The following is a 25,974-nucleotide window of genomic DNA, read 5'->3' on the forward strand; positions in this document are numbered from 1 at the left end:
AAATTTACTTCTGCATCCACCCCCTCTCATGCATATCTCTCACCATGGTTAACTCACATTTATCATTTAAGACCGAACAGGGGCCTCATCCATCAAGATTCCTCCTCTATCCAGTAGGTTAAGAATTCTAATTCAGTTTGATTATGATAAAATCTTCTCAAGTCCTTCTCAAGTCTTCCTCATTTTATTGAATTAATCTCCTGCCACTTATTTTCACAAGTTAGAATCCTAGGACTCATCTATGTTACCTTCATCTCCTTCCTTCACCCCCCAAATCCAGTTCATCTCCATGTCTAATTCTTCTTCCCAAATAATGATTAAATCTATTTTAGAATAAGAAAAGATATATGCATATACATATGACATAATAGTAACAAATCTAATATCCCTGAAGTGGAGTAAGTAAGTGAAGAGGAAAGTAGCAGGGGGTAGGTGTATAAAGATACACAGGGACTAGATCAAAAGTAATATTTCAATAGTCCAGGTGAGAGGAATCAGTAGTGTGAACCATGAAAATAGAACTGACAATGAAATACTGTTCAACTATAAAAAGGAATGGAATTTTAATGTATGTTGCAACACGTGCGAAGCTTAAAAACATTATATTTGGTGAAATAAGCCAGAAACAGAAAAATAAAACTTATAAGAAGGACCTATAATGGATAGATTCATGAAAACAGAAAGTAGTACATAGATTACCAGGGACTGAAAGAAAGGGAGAGTTATTATTTAATGGGTACAAAATTTTTGTTGAGGATGGTGAAAAAGTTTTAGTTATCTATAGTGCTGATAACTATACAACATTGTGAATGTGTTAAATGCCACTGAACTATATACCTACAAATGGTTAGCATGATAAATAGCCCATTTATGTGTATTATACTACAATTTTAATTTTTTTCAGCCGCCCTGTGCAATGTGCAGGATCTTAGTCCCCAGCCAGGGATCGAATCCCTGCCCCCTGCATTGGGAGTGCAGAGTCTTAACCACTGGACTACTAAGGAAGTCCCTACAAGAGCTATTGTAAATTAACTCCATTTTCTCCAGTTCTATCTTCATGGTCCACACTACCAATTCCTCTCACCTGGACTATTGAAATATTACATTTGATCTAGTCCCTGTGTATCTTTACACACTCGCCCCCTTCTACTTTCTTCTTCATTTACTTACTCTACTTCAGGGATATTAGATCTGTTACTATTATGAAAATACATCAAACTCTTTCCCTAATACATCCCTATACGTGCTATTTTCTTTCGGAGTGTGCTCATCCTCTTCCTCTCTATATGCCTGACTGCTACTCATAATTACATTTCAGTTGAAATATCATCTCCTCCTTAGAAGGATTTTGCTGATCTACCTCATCAGAATTTTCACTACTCCAAAATTTATTTTTATGTCATACCATTCCATTTAAATTCTTTGCTGCACTTATTCTGATTTGTAACTTTTTATTTATTTAGCTTGAGTAACAGGGAAGACGGTGGTGCCACTGCCTAAGATGAGAGAACATAGGGCAAGGCCATTTTTGCAGCATGGTTAGGTTGGAAGAGAAAATATAAAATTAACTGGCAAACAAATGAATCTGGCATTAAAGGGAGAGACTTGGAGATACAAATTTAGAAATTACTATACTATAGGTGATATTTAAGGCCATGAGAGTAAATGAGATAATCTAGGGGAAAAATAAAGATTCATAGAAAGAAGGGCCTTTGGAGCAGGCTTAGAAGGTCTTCAAAGGTTCCATAGAGTAGAATTCAACAAGTTAGAGAAGTAACCGATGAGGAAGAGGAAAAACCAGGACTCTGTGACTGGACATAAGCCAAGAGTGGGAGGGAGGTGAGGAAGTGAAGGCACCGCAGTTGTTTACTTTGGAATAAGAGTGAGAAAATGGCACCAAGCGATGAGGAATCGAAGGAAGCTTTTGCAGAGATGTGAGATACCAACATGTCCCTATGCAGATAGGAATGAGTTGGTAAAGAGGAGTGTATGATGCAAGCGTGATAGGGTAAATAAGTGAGGTCCCTAGGAAGGTGAGAACCACGGGGTCTGGAGCGCTCGTAGGAGGATAGCACCTTGAATGAGAGGAGCAACACTTTCTCCACTGCTAACAGAAGGCAACCAGGAGAACACAGGCGACAATCTGAAGCAAGAATTTAGATTTGGTTGGTAGTGGAAAGGTGAGCATCTCCACCTGATGACCTGTGTATACTCAGTGAGTTACAGGTGAGGTCATCAGCTGGGTGAAAGTGTGGAGGAGGGAAGGAAGTTTGAGAAGAGACAGGAAGGGACAGAGCACTTGTCTTGGAGAGGGAGAAAGCTGCCTACTGAGAAAAGATCATAGCTGTTCTGCTGGGAAAAGTTAAATGCTCCTCTGAGGTCTGTAATCATCCAGAGTGAACCACAATCAGGCAGGCTTTGTTATTTTGTCAGCAGATGTGAAGAACAGAGATAGAGGACTTCTACCAGATATTTTGTCAGGTGATGAAGAGAGGGAATATGAATAGATAAAAAGAGGTTTAAGAAATAAATCTAGGAAGATATCCTGAGGCCAGTTCATGGAGGACTCTGAATATCGGGTTAAGAAATAATGACCTTTATTTTATAGACACTGAGAAGCCATTGAACTATTTCTCACTATGAAAGTGACATTACCTAAATTATACTCCTATGTAACTAACCTTCGTTTAATGTGAAGCGTTAAAACACTGAGATGGTTAACATCAGCAACAAAAAACAACTCAATATGATCACTTGTGAAGGATCAGGATTAGATAATCAAGATCTAAATGAAAGTAAGCAACAGTTGACTTGAACCAGACCACTGAAGGTTAAATTCTTAAGAGATCTTGGTGTCTTTGGGAACCAAACCAACTGGATTGGGAATATCAGGCTACAGGGGAGGGACTCCTCCAAGCTGAACTGGGATGAGGCAGGATATTACTTAAAGTACTTGGCAACAGCTGTACATCAAGGGACATATTGATTAAGCACAGAATGAGTGAGAACCCAAGAGTCACCTTGCATATTGGAACCAAATAAATAATCATAAAGCTTTTGGTCATTGATAGGGCCAGAGGAGGTTAGGAAGTGTTCAGGAAGTAGTATGCATGATGGGTGGTGTTCGAGTGCCTCAAGGCATAGACTGGCCAACACAAGGATGCTGGGTGGTGGCCTAAAGTGCTAAGGAGGACAGGGAAGCCAGTCAGTTTAGAGCATAGATCAGAAAGAACTTTGGAACTAATGTTCAGTTCAGTTTTACAGGATGGGCCATTTTAATGATAATGTTTGAATATGAACCCTGAGTGCTAGACTTTATGGTATCTAAATATATGTGTTTACCATCAGTGTATGTTAAAAAGGTAAAAAGTCATAAAATAACATAGTTGGAAATAATATCATCTTGCTAAAATATGGTATAGGGCAATCAGAGGTATTTTTTAAAAGAACAATTCTTTTTATTAAAAAATATTTTTTTATTTATGACATGTGGGATCTTAGTTCCACAACCATGGATTGAATCCATGCTCCCTACAGTGGAAGTGTGGAGTCTTAACCACTGGGCCACCAGGGAAGTTCCCTGGTAATACTTGAAATCAGTCCTGGGATGTGATAATCTCCTTCTACCAGGGAGCAGGAGCTGTGCTAGTGGTCCTACAGATATTACTGGCAATCTGAAAGTACAATCTGTTTCCTGGTAAATCTGCCACTCAGGTTGGTTTTAAATTTTTAATTTTATAAGCAAACTTTTTCCAATGCCTAGCAGTTCATAACCATATTAAGCAACAAAGCATAGGACAGAATTCCATTAAGTTTTATTCAGTGTCCATCCATCCAACGTTTTATGACCATCAAGTATCAGACACTGTGTGGGCTGTAGATACAAAGAAAAAACAAAATGTATTCTGTTTCTCTTCAGGGAGCCTCTGGGCCTATTAGTAAAGAAAGATAAAGAGAAATTTATATAATAGATGTTATGATATGGTGTGCACAAAGTTTATGGGTGCATAATTCATAGAAAGGCTAGTGAGTGGGTAGGGAGATGGTAGTGGTGATGGAAGTGGTCCCAAAACACTTTCTGAAGAAGGATCAAAAGACAAGAAGGGGACAGAGTCGGGAGGGGGGTAAAGGGTTAAAGTATCTTAAAAAGAGGAAATAGATAGTGCAAAGCCTTCATGAAACGAGTAGATTGGCACTTTGGGGGAAATTTCTAGTAGTTTCACACGGCTATAACATTTCAGTTAGGTTTGGACCTCATTTGTTTCATGTGGACTTTTTTTCTCTACTATAATCTTTATATGTTATGCTTGTAATCCTCCCTTGATTTTGAAGTTCAATCAGTATTTTGTTTTTACTCTTGCTTAATGTTCATAAGCAATGTGTTTAATATAAAGGATGCATATAATAAATTCAGAAGTAATACATAAAATTTCACTAAAATAGAAACATGTGTGTGAAATCAGTCATTTAAAAAGGAGAAGAATATTAATTTATTGCCTTAAATTAAGCAAGAAGAAAGTTGATGTAAGTGAGGCAGTAAAAGACTAGTTAGTCTTTCATTTTTCTTTGGGAGTGTTTTTAAAGCAGGACCAAAGACTTTTTATGTAATATTAATTAGAATGATCATCAGCATATGCTGATGATGAAGGAAAAAAGAAAACTTCAAGCAGTTTCCATTTCCTTAGAGATTTCCTTAGAAATGCCTTAGAAATTTCCCTAAGAATTTATTCTGAAGTGAATTTTTAGCTTCTTGATGCTGCTTTATTGACAAAGAAATTAAGGTACTTTATTTTGTTTGCCAATATTCCCATATATACATCTTTGTTTAGAACCCACAATTTCTGCTAACTACATTACTTCCCTTTGGCTTTAGATCAGAAACAACCTCAAAAGGACAGCTTTTCTCAAATTCAATTACTGACTCTTGGGACTTACACGGAAAAATTATGGTTGTGAAAAAGAAAAGATCAGCCACTTGCATCTGAGAATGTGTACAGCATTTAGATGAATTATGCAAGGTCTGCTTCTAATATTTTTTCTTCTGATGATACAATTTTTAAAGATAAGCACTGATTCTTTCAGAGTAGTCAGCTCTATATTTCCCTCATGGTCTCCCAACATTTCTCTTGGATTTGTGGTATTAATTATATTCCACTAACCTTCATTTCTAAGATTCCAAGACTCTTATCTGTTAAGATCCACAAATAACATTAGGTAAATATGCCATTTCCACTCTCTCAAGCAAACTTATTTGAACTGTAAGTATTCTGAAAATACACTTAGGATTCTGTAGTAAAGTCTTGGTTTCAAACATCTTGGGATATGAATGTAAATTTTTATTTTAATAAATGTTTTGATTTTTAGTTCTGATAATACAATCGCTATAAATATAAGACATTAAAACTTTGAAATGAGAAGCATTCTGCTTTTAAAACTCCAGGTAATCTTTTAAAAAGGTCATATATGAATTAATTAGCATTATGTATAACTACAAATAAAAATGAATAGTGTCTGGTTGTGGCATGCATTACAAAAAGTAAAAGCTTATTGAAATTAACTATCTTTCATCAGAAATTTAGTTAGCTACATAGTGTGAAATGAGAGGCCTTAGCACTCATCTTAGGTTAGAAAAACCTACTCACCCTAAAGAGCTATCAAAAGTGTTACTCTGGCTTGAAAGGGACTATGTTAAATAGCTGAAGTCTGAATCCTGTTATAGACAGTTCAGTGTGATAAAAAAATTTTGCCATCCAATAACCTAATAAATATTAAAAATAAATAAGATCATGGCATCTGGCCCCATCACCTCATGGCAAGTAGAAGGGAAAAAGGAGGAAGCAGTGACAGATTTCCTCCTCTTCGGCCCTAAAATCATGGCAGATGGTGATTGCAGCCATGGAATCAGAAGACGATTGCTTCTTGGCAGGAAAGCTATGACAAACCTAGACAATGTGTTGAAAAGCAGAGACATCTATCTGCTGACAAAGGTCCACATAGTCAAGGCTATGGTCTTCCCAGTGGTCACGTACTATTGTGAGAGCTGGACCATAAAGAAGGCAGAGTGCCAAAGAATTGATTTCTTCAAACTGTGTTGCTGGAGAAGGTTCCTGAAAGTCCCTGGGATTGAAAGATCAAACCAGTCAGTCTTTTGTGTGTGTGTGTGTGTGTGTGTTTTTGTTTTGTTTTGTTTTTCCATTTATTTTTATTAGTTGGAGGCTAATTACTTTACAACATTGCAGTGGTTTTTGTCATACATTGAAATGAATTAGCCATGGATTTACATGTATTCCCCATCCTGGTCCCCCCTCCCACCTCCCTCTCTACCCGATCCCTCTGGGTCTTCCCAGTGCACCAGGCCCGAGCACTTGTCTCATGCACCCAACCTGGGCTGGTGATCTGTTTCACCCTAGATAATATACATGTTTCAATGCTGTTCTCTTGAAACATCCCACCCTCGCCTTCTCCCACAGATTCCACAAGTCTGTTCTATACATCTGAGTCTCTTTTTCTGTTTTGCATATATTACTCAGCCATTAAAAAGAATTCATTTGAATCAGTTCTAATGAGATGGATGAAACTGGAGCCCATTATACAGAGTGAAGTAAGCCAGAAAGATAAAGACCATTACAGTATACTAAAACATATATATGGAATTTAGAAAGATGGTAACAATAACCCTATAAACCAGTCAGTCTTAAGGGAAATTAACCCTGAAGATGGAAGCTGAAGCTCCAGTATTTTGGTCATCTGATGCGAATAGCCGACTCATTGGAAAAGTCCCTGATGCTGGGAAAGATTGAGGGCAGAAGGAGAAGAGGGCATCAGAGGATGAGATGGCTGGATAGCCTCACTGATGCGATGGGCATGAACTTTGGCAAACTTTGGGAGATGGTAAGGGACAGGGAGGCTTGGACGCTTCAGTCCATGGGGTCTCAAAGAGTTGGACATGACTGGGTGACTGAACAACAACCTTATAAATTTAGGATCTTTTAAGATTTAAGATCATACTAGGTTTCTATAGAATGAAATAAGTTTTATCCGATTGACCTGAGTCTTGTAATGCTTGTTCTGCCTTTGAGGACTCCTAAGAATCCTTATTTTCATCCATGCATGAAGCATACATGTATCTCTCCACCATCTCTCCTGCATCCTTTTATTTTCTTGACCTCAGAAATTCACCTCAGGGTTATAATTGATCACTTCATGAAGGTACAAATTCTGCTTGTGGCTGAGAGCATTTCTGTTTTCTGTGTGACAAGTTCTATTCAGAATTCCCTGAAATGGGAAGAAGCCTCCTTCTTTATTCACGAGAAATTGCTCAGAAAAAAAAAAGGGGCCTTTGTAAAATGTTGAGGCTGTCCTCTTTGTGGGGCAGATGTTCTAACAGTGTGCCTGGGTTGAAATGACAGCTTGTCACGGCAGGACTTCAGGTCGTACTGGAAAATCACAGTGGCATTCTCTGATCATTTCTGGGATTAAGGAAAGCATCTGCAGAAGAGCAGTGATGTTTTCAGATCTTGTAGACACTGATTAGTATGCCAGCATGATGAGCACTCTTCTCCTGGATCCAATCCATATTAAACAAATCAGGAATAATGTTCCTCTTTCTTTACCTCTTTGTTTCCTCTTAGTTCTATGTTCTTTGTCCAGTATCAAATTGTGGCTTTATTTGATCGGAAAAAAATTAAAGGTGTAATAGGGTAATAATCTGTTCCAAGGCAGTATATCTTTAAAAACAAATATTCTTCCAGACTACTACATTGTACATAGGTATCTAATGTATGCATAAGAGGATAAACCTAACACAGTCCCACTGACCAGAAAGAAATCCCATGTCTTCAAACAGAAGTTTCCCACCTGTCTGGTATAGTCTGGTCCTATGCATCCTTTCTAAATTTGATTCAATGAGTTCAAACTCCCCTCATACCCCTCATTCCTCCAAATTTATGCATATGACTGATATAGCCGGCCTGTAACTTTACCCTCCTATCAGGAAACACTGAGTCATTAAATAAAACAGCATTGTGGTTTCTGGGGAGTACAGGAGAGAACATTTTTCACTTTTTCTACTTTGGCAACAAGAGTTTTTTGTAGCAGGAACAGCTGCACCAGTATCTATAGCTGACTGACAATTGTTTGCAACCTCAAGCTCTCCAATTCATCTTCTGTTGACAAATCTCCATCTGCTTTGTTTGACAGAGGAGTGCTCAAAATTTCTCTGTACATTTCTCATTTCTTGGAAGGAAGTATTTTACTTCTCTGCTCTGGTCTGGGCTTTCTTTCTTTCTTTCTTTTTTAAGCAGTATTTCCAAAACAGCACATTCTCTTCTGGTGATCATAACAGTTTCCAAGGTTAACTGGGAAACCTTTGAAATTGATCAAGCTCTAATTCCCATGTGCCTTGTCTGACATTTAGCTGGTGCTTGCCCTTTCATCCAAACTCTCTGGATACAGGAGCCAGGAGACTTAAAAATAATAATAATAATAATAAAGCTATTCCTAAGGGATGGACAGAAGGAAGGGAGCACCATTTCCTGATAATAGTATAATTCCAAAATTAGTCTCAGAAACAAAGGAGGGAGGGGGCCTTGACATCATTGAATTCCCACAGCTGGTATAGCTAGCAAATACTGGCCCTCACCCAAAAATTTCAGAATGGATCTTCTTACCCTTTGTTAATTATAAAATAAATAAATTTCCAGACTTTTTGCAGGGAAGGGCTTGAATACGCAGTTTGAAAATGATAGGGAGAGAAAGAATAGAAATTTTATACTTTCCTCACAAGATAAAACTGATCTTCAGCTCATGGCTATCTTCGCCAAGTTTATGAACTTTACCTAAAATAGATTAAAGGGGATAGAGAGAGGTTTGTTGTTTTGTTTTGGTCTTCTGTCCAGAAAACTTTTTGCATCTTCTTTCTGGTAATATCCTCTAGCCCTTGACCTTTGGCACATGACCCAGATGTGGCCTCTGATAAAATCCTGTTGTCTTAGGCACAGCAGGTGATGCATGGATAAGAATATGGTACAACTACAGTCAATCACATGACTTCCTTGAGATTTCTGTATCAAATCTGTGAGAAATAAGTTGTATTCCCTTTGTCATCAGTTTGTTGCTTAGTCGTGTCCGACTCTACAACCTCATGGATTGTCACACGCCAGGCTCCTCTGTCCTTGGGATTTCCCAGGCAAGAATGCTGGAATGGGTGGCCATTCCCTCACAGGGGATCTTCCTAATCCAGGGATTGAACCCACGTCTCTTGTGTTGGCAGCTGAGTTCTTTACCACTGAGTGAGGAAGACCTCTGTTCCCTTTAGTTTGGTACAAATTTAGGTTCTTTGGTTGCAAGTATTATAAGCCAATGCAGACTACTTTAAGGAAAAAATAAGTTTATAGGAAGGATATGAGAAAGCTCTCAAGCATTGAAGGAATGCTTAACAACCCAACCTTGTGAAGTTGATCAGATATCAGAAGTTCAGAGACAATTTCTTCAGGGGGCAGGGCCAGACCTACAGGATGAATTAGCTCTAGCTTTTTTCTGCCCTTCTTCATTCAACTCAGCTCAAGGTTCACATTCCTGAAAAAAAAAGTGAGTGTGATTGGCTCAGCTTGTCACAGGCCTTTTCCTGGATCATGTAGGAAGGCGACAGTGTGATTGACAGTCCCAACAGACCACAGGAGAGGCATAGTTCTCCAAAGGAAAACCATGTTTCCGTTACTAAAAGAAAGGGATGTTGTTCTGAGCAGGCAGAAACTGATGTTCACTAAAGATTGACAAGTCAAGACAGCCAGGGGATCTTTCCTGATCTGTGCCTGCAAGAGGTCACATGGGGTCAAAGAAGAGTTCAGAAACTCTGCACTCAGCCTCACTGCCAGCCTTAGCAGCTCGTAAAATTTCTTTTGTGTTAAACTAGTTTCATTTTGGTTTCTGTCACTTGCAACCAACAAAGTCCTGAGTGACGCCTAGTTTTCACAAGTTATTTTTAGGCCTATGAGTCTCTACAATGTCCTTTTGAAAATTAGAACCACTCCAGATTTGTACATATGGAATAAGAAAGATTTTTAGGGATCTTTGTGCCAGAAGATCTCTAAGCTTTTCAGGGACTCCTAAGAAGTTGTTTATCCTTGAAATCAATGTGAAGGCTTTGGCTTTGGGGCTCTATTCCAGGAAGTGGCTCCATTTCAGGAAGAATTCAGTAGACAAAGGAAGAGGCAAACCTGACAGGTAATCTCTAAATGAGTCAAGGGATTATAAAGATAAATATAAGCTATTTCCATGAGACAAATACAAAAAAATCCTAAGGAACTTGTTACACTTAGAAAGCACAGCTTGAAGTTATTATTCCTATGTTCTCTCATGCTCCCTATTGTTAATTTCTGGTGTTTATTGGTCTAGATGTAAAATACCCCACCATGGAATAGCTTCTTTAAGGATTCGGTAGGAGTGCTTAAAAGAAAGCTTCTTTCTGCAAATGTAGGGATAATTATGTGGGTGGGGAAATCTCCACCTTCTGTTTCCCTGAGTCCTTGTCCCTTTCCATCAAGGCAGTAACACCCTTGGCACCAGTAGGGAAGTGCAGGATGCCTGTTTGTGTTTTGACCAAATATCAAACCAAGGCTTCATGCAGTCTGATGCCATGGGTGGTGAGCAGAGTTTATAACAAAGTCCCAATAGTTGGAACTGTGAGAACCCAGAGTCCTCCTTGTTACCATATTAGAAAATTCTAGGTAGACCTGTAAATAAAAATCTGTGTTCAGTGGTGAAAGAAGTGTGTGCAGAACTGTTGGCCAAGTAATTGATTCCTAGTCTGAGGAACACCAGCCTTTCAGAGAGTTGAGAGACAGTAGAAGAGGAGAAGGATGGTATTGTTTAAAAAACTAAACACAAATGGACAACTATTCAAGACTCGTCTTACTCCAATAAATATTAACATGACTGGCTCTCTAAAAGCTTGGAATCCTACCAAGGCAAGATTTTATTTAGGCCCAAAGCATTCTCATTAAAACATACTTACACTTGACAGGGTGTTACATCTTTGCAAGGATTGTTTTAATCGCTATGTTTTTTTCTAACTGAGATAAAATTCTCATAACATAAAGTTCACCATGCCAACCATTTTAAAGTGTACAATTCTATGGTCCTCCTATATTGACAATGTTGTGCAAGCATTGTCATTACCTTATTCCAGAACATTTTTATCACCCTCAAATCCCATTTTTCTTAAAATCTAGTTGCAATAGGAGTTTTTCTCCCAAGAAGGTTTGGAAAAGGAGTAATAAAAAGGAGAGGGGGTTTGGGTTGTGTGCCTGGGGATGGACATCAAGATAAAAGTTATTCTTTAGAATGCTGGTTAGAGTTGGCTCTGGGGTTTTGTCAAAGAGATGTATCTCCTGACTTTGACAGTGGTATAGGACAGCGAGCCCTATTCTTGAAATTAATGAGATAGTGTTTAAAAGTAATTTTATGTCACCGAAAAGTCAATCCTGTGACCAGGCTCCCTCAAAAGTGTCTGGCTCTGTTTAGACGCTAAGTCCTCAATAAGCTTGCCCTGGGATGTACTGCACTACCTGGGAGTGTCATCGTCTTCTTATTTGACTTGTTCTTTTCTTATTAATTCATTTGTATTGCAGTATAGTTGTCTTACAATGTTGTGTTAATTTCTACAGTACAGCAAAGTGAATCAGCTATACGTATACATATATCCCCTCTCTTTTTGCATTTATTTCCCATTAGGACACCACAGAGCAGTGAGGAGAGTTCCCTGAGCTATAGAGCAGGTTCTCAGTTTTATACATAGTTTTATACATAGTGTATATATGTCAGTCCAAATTATACATAGTGTATATATGTCAACCCAAATATCCCAATTCATCCTACCACCCTCACACTTCCTTTTTGGTGTCCGTACATTTGTTCTCCACGTCTGTGTCTCTATTTCTGTTTTGCAAATAAGATCACCTATACCAATTTTCTAGATTCCACATATATGCATTAATATATGATGTTTGGTTTGGGGCAGTGTCTTCTTAATGAGAGTAAAACCAAGAAATGACTTAAAGTTGACACGGCTTTCAGTGGGACATTGGGAACTTGCCTGTGGGAATGAGACATACATTATTTGATATACCAGCTGTGCATATTAAGAGAAAAGAATTAAAAGGGAAAAAAACCCAGAGGAGTGCATTCCCTTTAGTGTGCTAGCTTGAAATCTACAAATCAGGTCCTGAATGTTCTGGTCAAGGATTCAAGCTTTCATCATAGCAGGTGACTTGATACTTACGTGCCAGGACTCAACTCACCCAGGTCCTTTACAAAGCAATTTTCTGCTCCAAAACCAAAGGAAGCAGATTGTTTTGAAATCTAGCCTTAGATTCCTGCATACTAATGTTTACCAAAAGATGGACTCAAGCTTTGAATGGGTACAATAGGCGTTTCACTAAATTCTGTGAGTAAATTAAACTACAAGCACTTCAGGTGCCAGCTGTGGAAAAGAGGCAAGGAATCAGCCCTGGGCTGTGATTATTTGCACAAAGTAAAAATCAACAAACAACACTCAAACTGTAAGTAAGTTTCCTGCTGTGCCAGTTTTGTAATAAAGGTGTTTTTCTTTTCAGTTGAACTTTCCATTGACTTAAATCATTTATTTCCTTGGAGGTTATTTAAGTATGAAGCCAGTGAAATCATTTTATGTGTTTATGTGTTGAAAAAAAAAATGTTTGGTAGCTCACTGCTCCATCAATTTGAACATGCTTAAAAGTATCCCTAGTATTCTAGGGCATTCCTCTGATCGGAAGAGTTGAATGGCAACCTTTTATATAGTCTTACTTAGAAAATGAACCAAACTGAAAAATTGTGCACATTTGCATAGAAAGAGATTCTAATTTATTTGAATCTGTCTCATTAATCTGCTCATTATAACTGTAGGCACCGGCTTGTAACTACAGCAAAGAAGTAGCTTTGTGTTAATCCAGATAACATGTAATTTAGAATCAACCCTTTCTCCCCTCTTGCAATTTCACTTGTTACCATAAAACTCAACTTCAGAGTTGGCAACTACGGTGTCACATGATGGAGGCTGCAAGGGTCTCCTTTCCCAAAGTGGTTCACTCTGTTATGGAATCTGAAGTTTTACCACTGGACATTAATTTCTTTGGATCATGAAGGTCTTTTGTTCATCAAGAAGAATCCACTTAAAAAGTGCAAATACTCATGGATGGGTGATTTTTAAAGCATTTTATTATGTTTTAGCTTGATCACACTGAGAGTAGGTTGGACATGTTTCTTTCCTGCAACAGGCTAGCCCTTCGTGTAAGACAGTGTTCCAGTGTCTTCTCCCAGTCCAGCCCTGGACTTCTGGGATCCAGCAGTCACAATATCCTCCTGTCCCATCCTTAGCTCCTTCTGCCCCTTCATCCAATGGTTGGTGCATAACCAAGCTTGTCCAACCATACTTCCCCACCTCCAGCTACAAAGATAGACTCATGGGCTCAAATAAGTACCCAGTCCAAGCCAGGATGAGGTACGTTCTCATATTTTTCCTAACTAAAGCTGGTGGGAAAATACTTTTTTTTTTTTTTTTTTTTGCTTCTCTGGAGAAGAAATAAGTAGGGCAGCCCTTGGTTGCTTGTGGCCATGTTTTCAGTGTCTCCAGACTTCCCTCTTGAGGAAATCAAAGTCTCACTGCAGAGAGAAGTAGAGAGACATAGAGTGCCCTGATGGGATTTGAGTCCCTGAATCTATGAGACTCTAAGGCTGAGCATGCCCTTTCTTAGTTTGTTTGCGCTTGTGCCAATAAATCACCCTTTCTCATAATCACCCAATCATAAGCTATTATGACTGAGGGTATCTGTCATTTGCAAACAGAGGTCTGAAAACCAAAAACAAACATTTTATCAAAGGGCATAAGACAAAGGAGGGAAGGAGTGGTGTTCTGGTCAAGGAATGTGTGTGGGAGGTGGGTCAACCCTAATTGTTCCTGGTTAAATGGGAGCCATTGTGTGTTAAGTTACCTACATCTTTTCAGACTTTACTTTCAAACCAATTTCGAGGTAGGGCAAGGTGACCACAGTCTCTGAGAGTAAGAGCTCATGTTACTCTGGGGCCACAAGAGCCTTGATAATAATTTCCTGGGCTGTTGAACACAGGATTAGGCTGTTTGGAACCCATAGGAGAGTAAGACTGCAAATATTCGTTTTAAGGGCTTCAGGCTGTATGTCCGTCTACTGACCCAGTTTCTCCAACAAATAAGAGAAGCAATACATAGGTTCTATAGGGAGTCAGTACTTTCATCCGTAATTAACCTTGGAATATTTGGCTTTATTTAAATTTATATCTGTTCATAATACTTTAGGTTTTTTTTGGTTTTCTTCTGCACAGGTAATTTTCCCCTGCTTCAGACAGAGAAATACAGAGATAAAAGTGGACAAAGAATCAAAGGTAGAATTTAATGTTTTCTAACATCCCCCACAGTTGTTACAGTCCTGGTAACCCAGTAGTATCCTAATTTTGACTTATCAAAATATCAAAGGAACAAAATCATCCTTAGACAGCAAAGGACATTATTTTTGTCAAAATGAGAGTAACAAGAATCAGATAACTTGCAATAAAATCTTTTTTCCACTAGATTCAAAGTACAGTTGAGATATTAAGAACTTCTCTCAGATGAGCAGGAAAATTTTCTCCAGCATTCTGTGCAATCATTGTCAGCTTTCTATCATGCAACTGATTTGAAATCTGGCTATGATGCCTTAGAATAAAGACTTTTAAATGGATAATATTCTCTAATGGGTTTTATTCATTTAGGTTTCATGGTGGTAAAAGCAAATTAAGCTATATTGTTCCGTGGAAAGAGAAAACGATGTGTTTCAAGGTGATGGTGTCACATTGCCATTTCCAGCTAGGGAAAGTGCTATTCAAAACTGAAAATTAAAACCAAACTCATATTAAACGCTTTCCCATATGGTCAGGACGCTGGGAGTGTCTCACTTTCTACAGCCACCACATCACCTACTTCCTCCTCCTCCACTATTTCCACATTCCTCCTCTTTTTCCATAATTATTTATGAGTAATAGAGGAAGTGAGAGTAAGAACAATTGCATGTTCCTGGCTTTGCAAGAGTGCCGCACATCAAAGGAAGACATTTGTCCCAGGGAACCATAGTTTTGCAGGAGATCCACCAGGCAGAGCAAGATCTGCTCTTGCTGCAGAGAAATTGCCTCTCTGCCCCGAAGCTGCATAGGCACCCTGGGGTGACTTCCCCGGGCGTGGCCACACATCTAACCTGGGGCCAGGTAGCTTGCATTTATTCTGGTGGAACCCGTAAATGTGCTAATACCTGCTTCAGAGGTTATTCTGAGAATTAAACACACATGAAATGCTTAACAAAATGCCTGGTGTGTCGTATCAAATGTTAATTCTTATTATTGCTGATGATGACAATCTGAGGGTCCCCGCCCCCTCCAAGTGTGTTTATCATCTCTGAGAGAAGACTTTTTAAAACATCCATACCAGAGTGGCTATTAACATTTTCGGAACCACCCAGATTTCACCCTCAGCCCGTCCCCCGCTTATTTCTGGCTGGTTAGCCTGTTGTTAAAACAGATTTCTTTCCTTTCCCATGACTGTCTTGGTCTATCAGCCTGTCTACACTTTCAGACAAGCCTCTCTCCTTGCCCCACTTCAGAGACCCACCCCTGGGAGCCTCGGGTCTTCCTCTCTGGGCTCTGGATTTTCCTCACTGCCACCCAGCAAGACACTGATCAGATGTTTCACTCTATTTTTCAGCCCCAGAGACTTTCCTTGAAGGAACTGCTTATTCATTCCCTGCTTTTCTCACAGCGGAAGCACACCCCGCCTGGAGCTCGCAGTTTCTGTATGCCTCTAATCAAGCAGAATGGAGATCAGGCCCGGCCAGCATGCAGCTGGCCCGGTGTGCTGCCTGGCACTGTGGCCTTGCTTTCCGCTTTGTTGCCAGTGAAGCTATATGCATCACCCAGGGCCTGGGGCCAGTGTGTAACTGTCACGTGGTAATACTGACCTCTAGGGGCTGGCTTTCCTTCACATAGAGTCTTGATCTTCTCATTGAGTTCCAGGACTGTGATGGCAGCCTCTTGCTTAGTTGTTGCCAGATCAGTTTGCAGCTTTTTCAGTTTCCTTTTGTGCTTTAGTTTCTTAAAAAAAAAAAAAAAAAGAGTTTCCATCACTAGAGACAGATGCATCAAAGGAAGAAAAAGAACTAATGATGTCTGAACAAACGTAGCCTTTAAAGGCCAGCTAAAAGAAAGAGCTCCGTGTTCCCCTAGACCAAGTCCTGTTTGAGGTCCATGCTCTCCTGTCAGAGCATTGAAACCACCAACAGTAAAAGTTTGCTATCTGCATCATAGTATCTTTCACCCTACTGAAGGGTTTTTATCTGGATTTGAACCTTGTGTGTTGGCTGCTTCTATAGAGAGGCACTTAGAAAAGAACTCTAGCTGGCCGTCTGTATTTTACCATTGAAGTGCCAACACTGAAAAGCATTTGATTTTTTTTTTTTCTCAGTCATTTTACCATTGAAGTGCCAACACCAAAAAGGATCTTTTTTTTTTTTTTCCTGGCCTGTAAGTAACCTCACAGAAAATAGTCATAGCCCTGATTCTCTTGTCATTTTCACCTTAAAGTTTGCATCCAAATAAACTCTAAAGCATTTCCATGAAATGTTGATGTTTATAGATATTTACTATGGTATCTACATAGAGAAAGTGGTCAGGGGAAAGAATATTTTTCAAGAAATTGAAATAGCAAGGGCAGGAATTCCTTGCTATAAAATAATCTGATTTGTGACATTGAAACCTTTGAAGGAACTACATTAAGTTGTTATATAGCCAAAGGATTCCTGTTGAGACTGTATGACTAGAAAACTCCACTTAGGGTTCTCAAAACAGATTTGATTTGTCAAAATTGGATTTCTCTGCAACTACAGAGAATCTGTTGTGAAAAGTGCTGTGCTGGCATTTTTGTGGTGCTGCCCTTCCAGTGAAAAGTTCACCTTGCCAAGTCTTTGTGGGCTGGTAATTAGGAAGCCCAGAAAATAAATGGCTAACATTTCTTATCAGATATAAATCTTGAGATAGTGAGAGGAATGGTTTTTGCTCATCAGGGAAGACAGTGTTCCCGGATCTTTAAAAAGAGTAGACTCAAGCAGCAGGAGATCACTCTTTGTTTTGAGAGTAAAGCCAATAAAATCAGTTTATCAAAGACAGGATTAGATAGTCATAGACCTCAAGATTAGGACTTCCTGAAAGCTTAATGAATGGCATATGCACTGATAAAAGAAAATGCATCATTCAAAGAAGAATGGTGGTCTTGGAACTTCATTGAAGAGCGCTAGAAGAGCGGACGTGGGCAACGTTCACTCAGCCTGTCCAGGGGAGAGGCGCCCTGAGCCACAGCCATTCTACTAGAGGGGTAGTTAGCGTTCATGTGCTCATTTCATAATGTACTAATTATGAAGCATCCTTTTGGTGTTGGACACTGTGCTCGCCAGCTGTTAAAAAGTGCTGATAAGATCTCTTCTCCATGGCGCTAGTGGTAAAGAACCTGCCTGCCAATGCAGGAGATGTAAGAGACATGGGTTTGATCCCTGGGTCAGAAAGATCCCCTGGAGGAGGGCATGGCAATCCACTCCAGTATTCTTGCCTGGAGAATCCCATGGTCAGAGGAGCCTGGCGGGCTACAGTTCATAGGGTCACACAGAGTCGGACATGACTGAAGCGACTTCACACGCATGCATGCACTAATTATGAAGCATCCTTTTGGTATCGGACACTGTGCTGGCCAGCTGTTAAAAAGTGCTGATAAGATCTCTGCTCCATGTCACTAAGACCTTACTGTCTTTCTGTGAGTCTGTTCATCCAAACCCTTCATAATTTGTGCATTATGCAGCTTAGTTCAGGGAGAAGTCAAGCTGATGAAGCAAGGTAGTATTGTACAAAACGCCTAAGTATTTGATAGCTGTGTTTCTCACAGTAAATTCTGTGGCCTTGTTGCTCTAAACCTCCCTCTCTTGTAAGTTGGTTTGCATCAGCTTGTTCATGAGGACCTCGTCTCTCCCAGGCCTATGGAGCTCACACCTATGAGGGACCTTTTGCTTCAAGACCAGTTGCATGCTCAGATTTTTCACATTTCCTTTTACCATTTAAGACTTTGGGGGATGGCAAGTGGGAGGAAGGGTGTAGAAAGGAAGTTTTCTTCTCTATAAGAAAAGAAAGTGGAGAGAATGAGGAGAAGAATGGTAAGAGGAATTCAGAAAAGAGTGCTAATGAAAAGCTTCAAAAAAGAACTGAATAATATACATGCTCAAGTGTCAGGAATTCAGTGTACTGATGAGCACTGTTTACACTTAAATGTGTAAGAAAGTAAGACAGGTTGATGGATGGATCAAGAAACTGATAGATAAGTGATGAATTGAAGATAACAAAGTGTCAATTGTAGTGCCTAGCTATGAAGAATATGGGTGTTTACTGTAAAATTACATCAACTGTTCTGTATGCTTGGAATTTTGCATAGTAAAACTTGGGGAGGAGAAATAACTAAGGATTCAGTTTCCTTACATTGTCCCTCCCTTAATTCTTAATAGATGGTATTCAAATTCTGAAATTATGTCACAGCTATTCATAGCAGATAAGTATACTTCCAGAAACTTTTCTCAAAGTGGGCATTGACCCTAAATAAACAAAGCAAAAATAAATGCAAGTTAGTAAGAACTGATGGCTGATCACTAGGAGCTGGTATGGTGTCAACAAGAAAAATCCTTGGCAAGCCACAGTTCCATTCTGAAGGGATGGCTTGATGGCGAGTATGCAGGAACTCAGTGAAAAGAGACAGTTCTCAAAATCACTTAAAATTTTCAGTTTTCCAGTTAGAAAGACAACTCTTTAGAAAAAAATTCATTTCCAGACCACCTTTTTGTCTTTCTCTTATGATGATTATATATTTTCTGTCTCTTATTATTGCTATAATGTCTATATATTTTTGCCTTATGATCTGAGAAAGAGATGGAGGATATTTAGTTTGGAGAAGACCGTATGTCAGGGAATTTTGATGGTTGGCTTCAGTTATCTAAAGGGCTATTCAAGACGAGAGGAAGTTGAGTCAAACAGTATTGTTCCAGAGATAGTGTGCGGAACCAGGGATAGAAAACATGAGCAGGCAGATTTTGGCACAGCATGAGAAAGCGCCCTCCAACAGTCAGAGCTTATATCCATAGCAAGATAGGATATGTTCTAGCAAAGGCCTCCTGCTCTGGGCACAATCAAGCAGAATCCAGATGAACATCTTCAGGCAGGCCCATGGTAACCTCTGGGGCCTGGGTCAAGAGGTAATTGGAGGTCTGACTCAGCCCCAGCTCCATCTACCCCTAGCTGCCACCCGTCTTCCCGGGGCACAGCACTTGCGTGAATGGACAGCTCAGCCTTCCTAAGTCTCTAAGGTGAAGACAGCCGTCAGGGACACGTTAGAGATAATTCTGGGATTTGTGAGATGTTGGTTAAGAAGGCTGGTGGGTCCCCCAGAATTCAAGAATTATGTGACTCAAAACATGTAACACTCTTATTTAGCTGTAAAAGAAAGGGAAGAAGGAATTTCAATTAAAAGTTGAATTAAAGGACCTTGATTGGTTGCTTAAGATTTCTATTGGAATCTTTTGGTTATTCAGATAAATTTTAAAATGGTTTGGCGTTGTTGTCTTTTTTTCTTTTATCCAGACAGAACTACTGTATGCTATTAATTCGTGGCTTTAACTAAGCCCTTTGGGCATTTCTGAAAATTCAGTTTGCCAACATGTTTTTTTATTAGTCATAGACATCAAATGATTTCAGTAACAATAATATTTTCCTTTGCTTTTTTGGCATTCTCTAGCCAGGCAACTCCAGTGTTGTACTTGAATCCACTGCACTGTTATGGTCTCCCTAGAAACTAGGAGCTCCCCTCACTGATTACTGAAAGGAAAGGAAGGCTTTATAGCTTAGAGGTAAATTCCTATTACCTTGCTCTTTTCCTACTTCTCCTACAGGGTGGACAGAGGGAGGAAATCATGTATTTGTGCAGTGTTTTGAAAAGGAAATATTTATCCATATCACATTGCTGAATAGCTTACATTATACCAAGTCAATGGGATTTAGGAATAATCAGGGAACTATTTATAGAAGAGTTACAACACAGAGTTGCCAGCACGGTTTAAAATTTCTTAGTCTTTCCACACACTTCAAATCATGGCCTCGAATTCTAAAGCTGGACCTTGTCAATTCTTGGCCATGAGAAATTAGGCCAGACATGACATCGCCAGACCTTAGATTCCATTTCGCAGAGTTGGTGGGGATTAAATGACATAACACATAGATGACAGTACCCAATGCTATGCTTGTAATGAAGTGGAATGTCTGTCTGGTTTTTGTCATTATTCCTTGAAACATACCAAGGATACTCTAAACTGGCCACTAAAACACTAAGGATCTTCTCTAAAGATGACTCTGTCACACTTAACAAAAAATATACTTCAGTGAAAGCAAGACTTGTGTCTTTTCTTTCTTCTCTTTTTCTTCCTCTAAATTAAGTTTTCTGCATGATTGCATTGATCTCTTCCTCACCTTGTATGGGTAGACAAAACTTAATGTCCTGAAACAGACATGCAAATAGCCTTGATCCAATCTCCTGCCAAAGCTGGCCTGATGCCTAGGCATAGTAGGTGGCTGCCTTCCTGAAACGATATGAGGATACTCTAAAGCCTGACCTCTTTCTTCCCATGGAATCTCTGACTTGGGCCTGCCAGAGCATAGCTTCTTTCCACTTTGAAATCTACCCCATCCAACCCACCTTCATTCACTTAGAGAGCAGATGTAACAGATGGGTTTTATCTTCAGGTGGCCACTAATAAAAATGCTACCAAGAACATATAAGAGAATGATCTGAATGCAAAAGGTATAGGTAGGTTTCTCTTTTCATTTCTCTTCTAATAACCCATCATTAATAATGCAACTATTAAAAGTGATAGTAGCATTTGGATATAACTCAGTTTAAAAATCAATTTCACATCTCTTGTTTTGTATTTACACTTCCTCAGGTGAGTATTTTAAAAGTTCAGGAGTGATAAATATGTGCCATGTATGTTTCTTCCTACTTTATGGCAAGCCTTTGACTTGGGGATTCTTTCACACTGGGTTGCATATATGGCTTCTTAATCATTAACCTGCACTTCCAACAGCTCTGCTCATTGTTGAAACCTAATTGTCATCTGTATTAGTGTCTCTGATTTGTAGGTGAGAAAGCTGAGGTCCCAGAGAGCTTGAGTAGAGCTAATCATGCTCTCTTAGTAAGGAAGTAGCTAAATTGACTAGAACCAAGGTCTTTTGATTCCAGATACTGATTTTCCTTTTCAATGCTAATGTGAGGCTTCACTAATGGAGAGCACCATTAATTTGCTAGGTTTGTAAAGGTGACCTTAGATAGTCACAGTGAGTAGAAGAAGGCAGTATAACAGACTCAGTAATAAAACAGTAACATTGAAGTGTGATGGCAAGGCCTTTATAGCATGGGTTGTCAGGATATCTTTTGAGAACCTTGGGAAATAAAGGAAAGATTTGATGAACCCTACTTAGGACTATCTGTGCCAGATGTTCTTAGCCCTCCTAGTGATTCTCATCAGAGTATCCTGAATTGACCCCGAAGATTGTGATCATTATGTTCTGTTGATTCATCTGAAGTGACAAAGAGTGAATCAGATGAATCTTTCTTACAAAACACTTTTAATGAAAGACAAATCACAAATGAAAAAATGTAATTTAGTCTTATTTCATTTAGTACTGTTGCAGGGGAACTAGCTCCTGCACAAACCCTTAGGCCTCATTACAACCTTGACCAAGAGCCAGGCCCCACGTGACCACCTTTATAAAAAGTCAAGAGAGTCAGACTTCAGAAATCATAGCTAACACTTTTCAGTTCTTTGCAGTATCCCTCCTTTCTAAGTAGCTTATTTTATGTTACAACATGCTTAGGAATACATTTTAATTTTGTTTCCCATACCCAGAGGGTTAGGAATTTCAAATAAAAAGAAAACAAAACCCCAGTAATTAGACAAAAATCTTGACTCACTACTCGGGAAGAGTTTACCTATAGTTTTAGCCAAGCCTCATTTCTTTCCCTCTAAAAAATTATTAGAGACAGAGATGGAATTTGCCAGTAGATGTCCTAGTTTCCAGAGATGCTGGAATAAGTGTTTATGTAAGAGAAGGTAAAAATAAATACCAAATAGAGAAAAGCTTTATCTTGGCATAAATTCCAATGATAAGGTAGAAATTTCTAACAATAAAATTACCCAAAAGTTGGGATTTGTTTCCCTAAAAGATAGTAAGCTATCCTTCATATGGTTGAAGGGTCATTGTTGGGAATGTGCCAGAGAAAAGCTGACACTTAACTGATCACCTATAATATGACACCATGATCAAGTGGGATTTATTCCAGAGATGCAAGGGTTGTTCCAAATTTGCAAGTCAATCAATGTAATACACCACATTAACAAAAGGAAGGATAAAAATCACAAGATCATCTCAATAGACACAGAAAAACTATTTGACAAAATATAACATTCATTCACGATAAAAGCTTTCATCCAAGTGGGTACAGATGGAACGAATATATCTCAACATAATAAAGGCCATTTATGACAAACTCATAGATGACATCATACTCAGTGGTGAAAAGCTGAAAAAGGCTTTCCTCTAAAATCAGGAACAAGACAAGGATGCCCATTCTAACCACTTAGAATTTCTTAAAGCGGGAAGAGTCTAACTTCTGATCATGAAGATTTGAGCCATTGGCTCACCTTCAGTACAATTAAGGAAATCAGGTAGAATCACTGAAACTTAGATGACACAGATTTGGGTGCAATAGTTGAAAACAAATGGCCCATTTCTAGCATTTTAGAATTACATAAGTAGAAGCAGAGAAAAAGGACATAATTTGCCCAAAGTCACAGCTAATAAAATAGAAAAAATCAAGACTCCAGGCTAGGTTTTCTCACTTTCCATCTCACTGTTTTTTCCTACTCTATCTTTTTTTTTTTTTTTTTTTTTTTGGCTGTAAGAGCTGAAGGGCCAGGGAATTGGTGTATGATTGGAACCTGGAACAGTAACCAAGATCCCCAAGTTCTGAGGTCCCACTGTCAAAAATAACAGTCATTATATAGACAACATTCCCTTCAAACCCTCTTTATACCAAAACATGAAGTACTGGAATCATGCCATTCTACATGATATATGAGGGTCATTGTATATCATATGAGAGTTACATTTGATAGGAAGAATTTTTAGGTACTTGAGATCCTGCTAACTTCAAAGAAATAAGCTAGACAAATCAACTTGCTTTCATATAGCATCAGGCTATCTATACTCAGTCAAACAAATCCACTTCTGAGATTAACGAGTACTCCTTGTATGTTCTTTCTTTATGTGAGCCTAACCGTGCCCTGACATTCTTACCCAGTGAACATTAATCAGGCTGACAACTGAGATTTTTGAGGAAGAACCTATGGTGCAATAAATAAGTTTTCATTAGCTGAGCACAGCACAGAACAAAATTGAGTGTTCAGTAGATATCATGAAAAGAAAAAGTAGCCAACACTTGCTCAAGCCAAATCTACTCTTTGGGCTTACCATCTCAAATCACACCCTGAGAAAAGAGGAAAAAGTGCCCCGTCACACCTAACAGAGCCTGCTAGGAAGCTGTTTTTCAGTCCAACCCTCTCTGGCGACAGAGAAAGCCCAAGGGGCCAAAGCTGTATATGAAGCAATTTCAGCTTGTCAGCCCCACCTCTACAAGTGTTGGTAACATTGGCAAAGAGGCATAATGGAAGAGCACAGAAGCCAGAGGACAGAAAATACAGGTGGTGAAAAAGAATTCCTATATCTGCCTAATGACAGTGCTGCTAATCTCCTCCAACATGATTATAAAAATAAAGAAGAGCTTTTTCTCTGCAGTGACTTGGTAATTGGGCAGATACTTGTTCTGTTTTCTTGTGCTCAGCACTCCTTTTGAATTGACTAAGGCTGCCTTCTGGGAAAAAATTGGTAGCTATTGGCCATCTGTGACTTATCTTGAATCATAATGCAAAGGCCTGTGTTTGTGAACTAGAAAATTAAGATCCTGAAGCACCAAATTGCTTATATCACCTTGAAGGGTTTTTCTGTGTGGTAAAGAACCTAATTAAGTAAACCTTCCTAAGAAATATCCATTTCCTTCAGAAACTCCACTCTTCTCTAAGAATGGTGAAATTATAGGGAATATAGGCTCTGTGAGGACAACTTAATACATCATAAGGAAATCTAAGTAGAGAAAATGAAATTATCATAAGAGGAGAAATGATTCTTATATAACATAAAATAACTTTGTACAATGTTTAAGAGAAATTAGAGGACGCACCACAGTAGGAAGTTTTGTGTGATGTGTATTTTCTCCCCATGAAACACAATGTTTTTAAAAACTGTTGCTTTCTTAATGCAAAATTGAAACAGCTTTACAGCAGAAATTTAAGGTGAAGTGGATCTGACCTCATATAAAAATGCATTAATATTTGTAATGTTAAAAAGTAAGTGTCTGGGTGAATGTTTATAAATTCTAGAGTGGCATTGTATTGACAGTGCTATGATTATTTTAGGATCTTCATTCTTATAAGTAGAACCTCTGAGATCGTGGTTCTTGTTGATGAACTATCAAGCAAAGGGCTTTACAGTGATATCTATTGGTTGAATATTCTATGGGTGCAATTAAATAAGCAATTTGTCTAGTCTTTAATTTTTAAATCGCTTTAATCTGGTATATGTCTGGAAACAAAAATAATTTCAGAAACAGAATCTGAAGTCAAGTTTCTCCTGAAGAAAATCTAAAATTTCCAGTGAGGTTTATTGCAAGCCATGTTTGACAGTTAATTTGACTATGGGCATGTAAATGCATATGGAGAAATCACCAGGAATTAAAGCATCGAGCTTGACTCCTAGCACAAGATGTGGTTTGTCTTTTTAACTCTTTCACTTGAAATGGAAGATTCTCTTGAACGTTAAATTGGTCAGACAATAAAAATTCAAGTGGAGAGAATAAATTAATGAAGCAATTGTTAGGAAGTGACAACAGAATCAATGATCTTCGCTCACATTTGCTGAGACCAATAACTTTCATCTAAAACCTCAGGCAGTGTCTAACAGTTCAGTAATTATTGCTCCCTGAGCATTCTCTTTTCTTGATTTTCCTATTCTCATTTTCTTCTTAGCTATCCACGATAATAAAGAGGAAGTCACATGTAAAACAGACTCAAAGAGGATACAAGGAGCCTTCAGTTTGCCTAGGATACCAGTCCTAGCCTTCAGTTAGAAAAATCGATTTCCTCAAGAGGATATGAGTACACAGCAAACATAGTTGCTCAGTCATGTCTGACTCTTTGTGACCCTTTGGACTATAGCCCACCAGGCTCCTCTGTCTATGGGTTTTCCCAGGCAAGAATACTGAAGTGGCTTGCCATTTCCTTCTCCAGAAGATCTTTTTGACTCAGGGATTGAACCCATGTCTCCTGTGTCTCCTGTATTGCAGGCAGATTCTTTACCTGCTGAGCCATGGGGAAGAGCAATAATATGGTAAAGACTGGTTTGAAGACCATTTGAGGAGTTGGGTATTTTGAGCCAGTTTAATATAGGAATGTTGGGATAAGTTTTTTTTTTTTTTTTTTTTTTGGCCACACTGTGTGACTTGTGGAATCTTAGTTACCTGACCAGGGATTGAACCTGTGTCCCCAGCACTGGAAGTATGGAGTCTTATCTACTGGACCACCAGGGAAGTCCCTAAACAGTTGATATTCAAATAAATTTCAAACATACTATCTTGATAACTGTAGATATAACCCAATGATCAAAACTGAAGTGCTTTAGAGTTCATTTGTCCAAGAGCTGCAATGC

At 38.9% G+C, this 25,974-nt stretch overlaps 1 protein-coding gene across 3 annotated transcripts in view; it reads right to left on the reverse strand.

Annotated features, from left to right (window-relative positions):
• The window catches only part of CCDC192 (coiled-coil domain containing 192), a 199,615-nt gene that overhangs the window by 43,836 nt on the left and 129,805 nt on the right, over positions 1-25,974 (reverse strand). For 2 of the 3 annotated variants that reach the window (XM_020893498.2, XM_020893495.2), the window contains one exon: positions 16,038-16,170. In XM_020893498.2, coding sequence (XP_020749157.2) covers positions 16,038-16,170 — 133 coding nt within the window. Of the gene's footprint in view, positions 1-13,210; positions 13,681-16,037; positions 16,171-25,974 lie in introns of those variants that run through there. The other variant, XM_070458790.1, reaches the window with a different exon arrangement.

Source organism: Odocoileus virginianus, chromosome 3 (assembly GCF_023699985.2).
Source record: "Odocoileus virginianus isolate 20LAN1187 ecotype Illinois chromosome 3, Ovbor_1.2, whole genome shotgun sequence".
NCBI classification, from domain to species: Eukaryota; Metazoa; Chordata; class Mammalia; order Artiodactyla; family Cervidae; genus Odocoileus; species Odocoileus virginianus.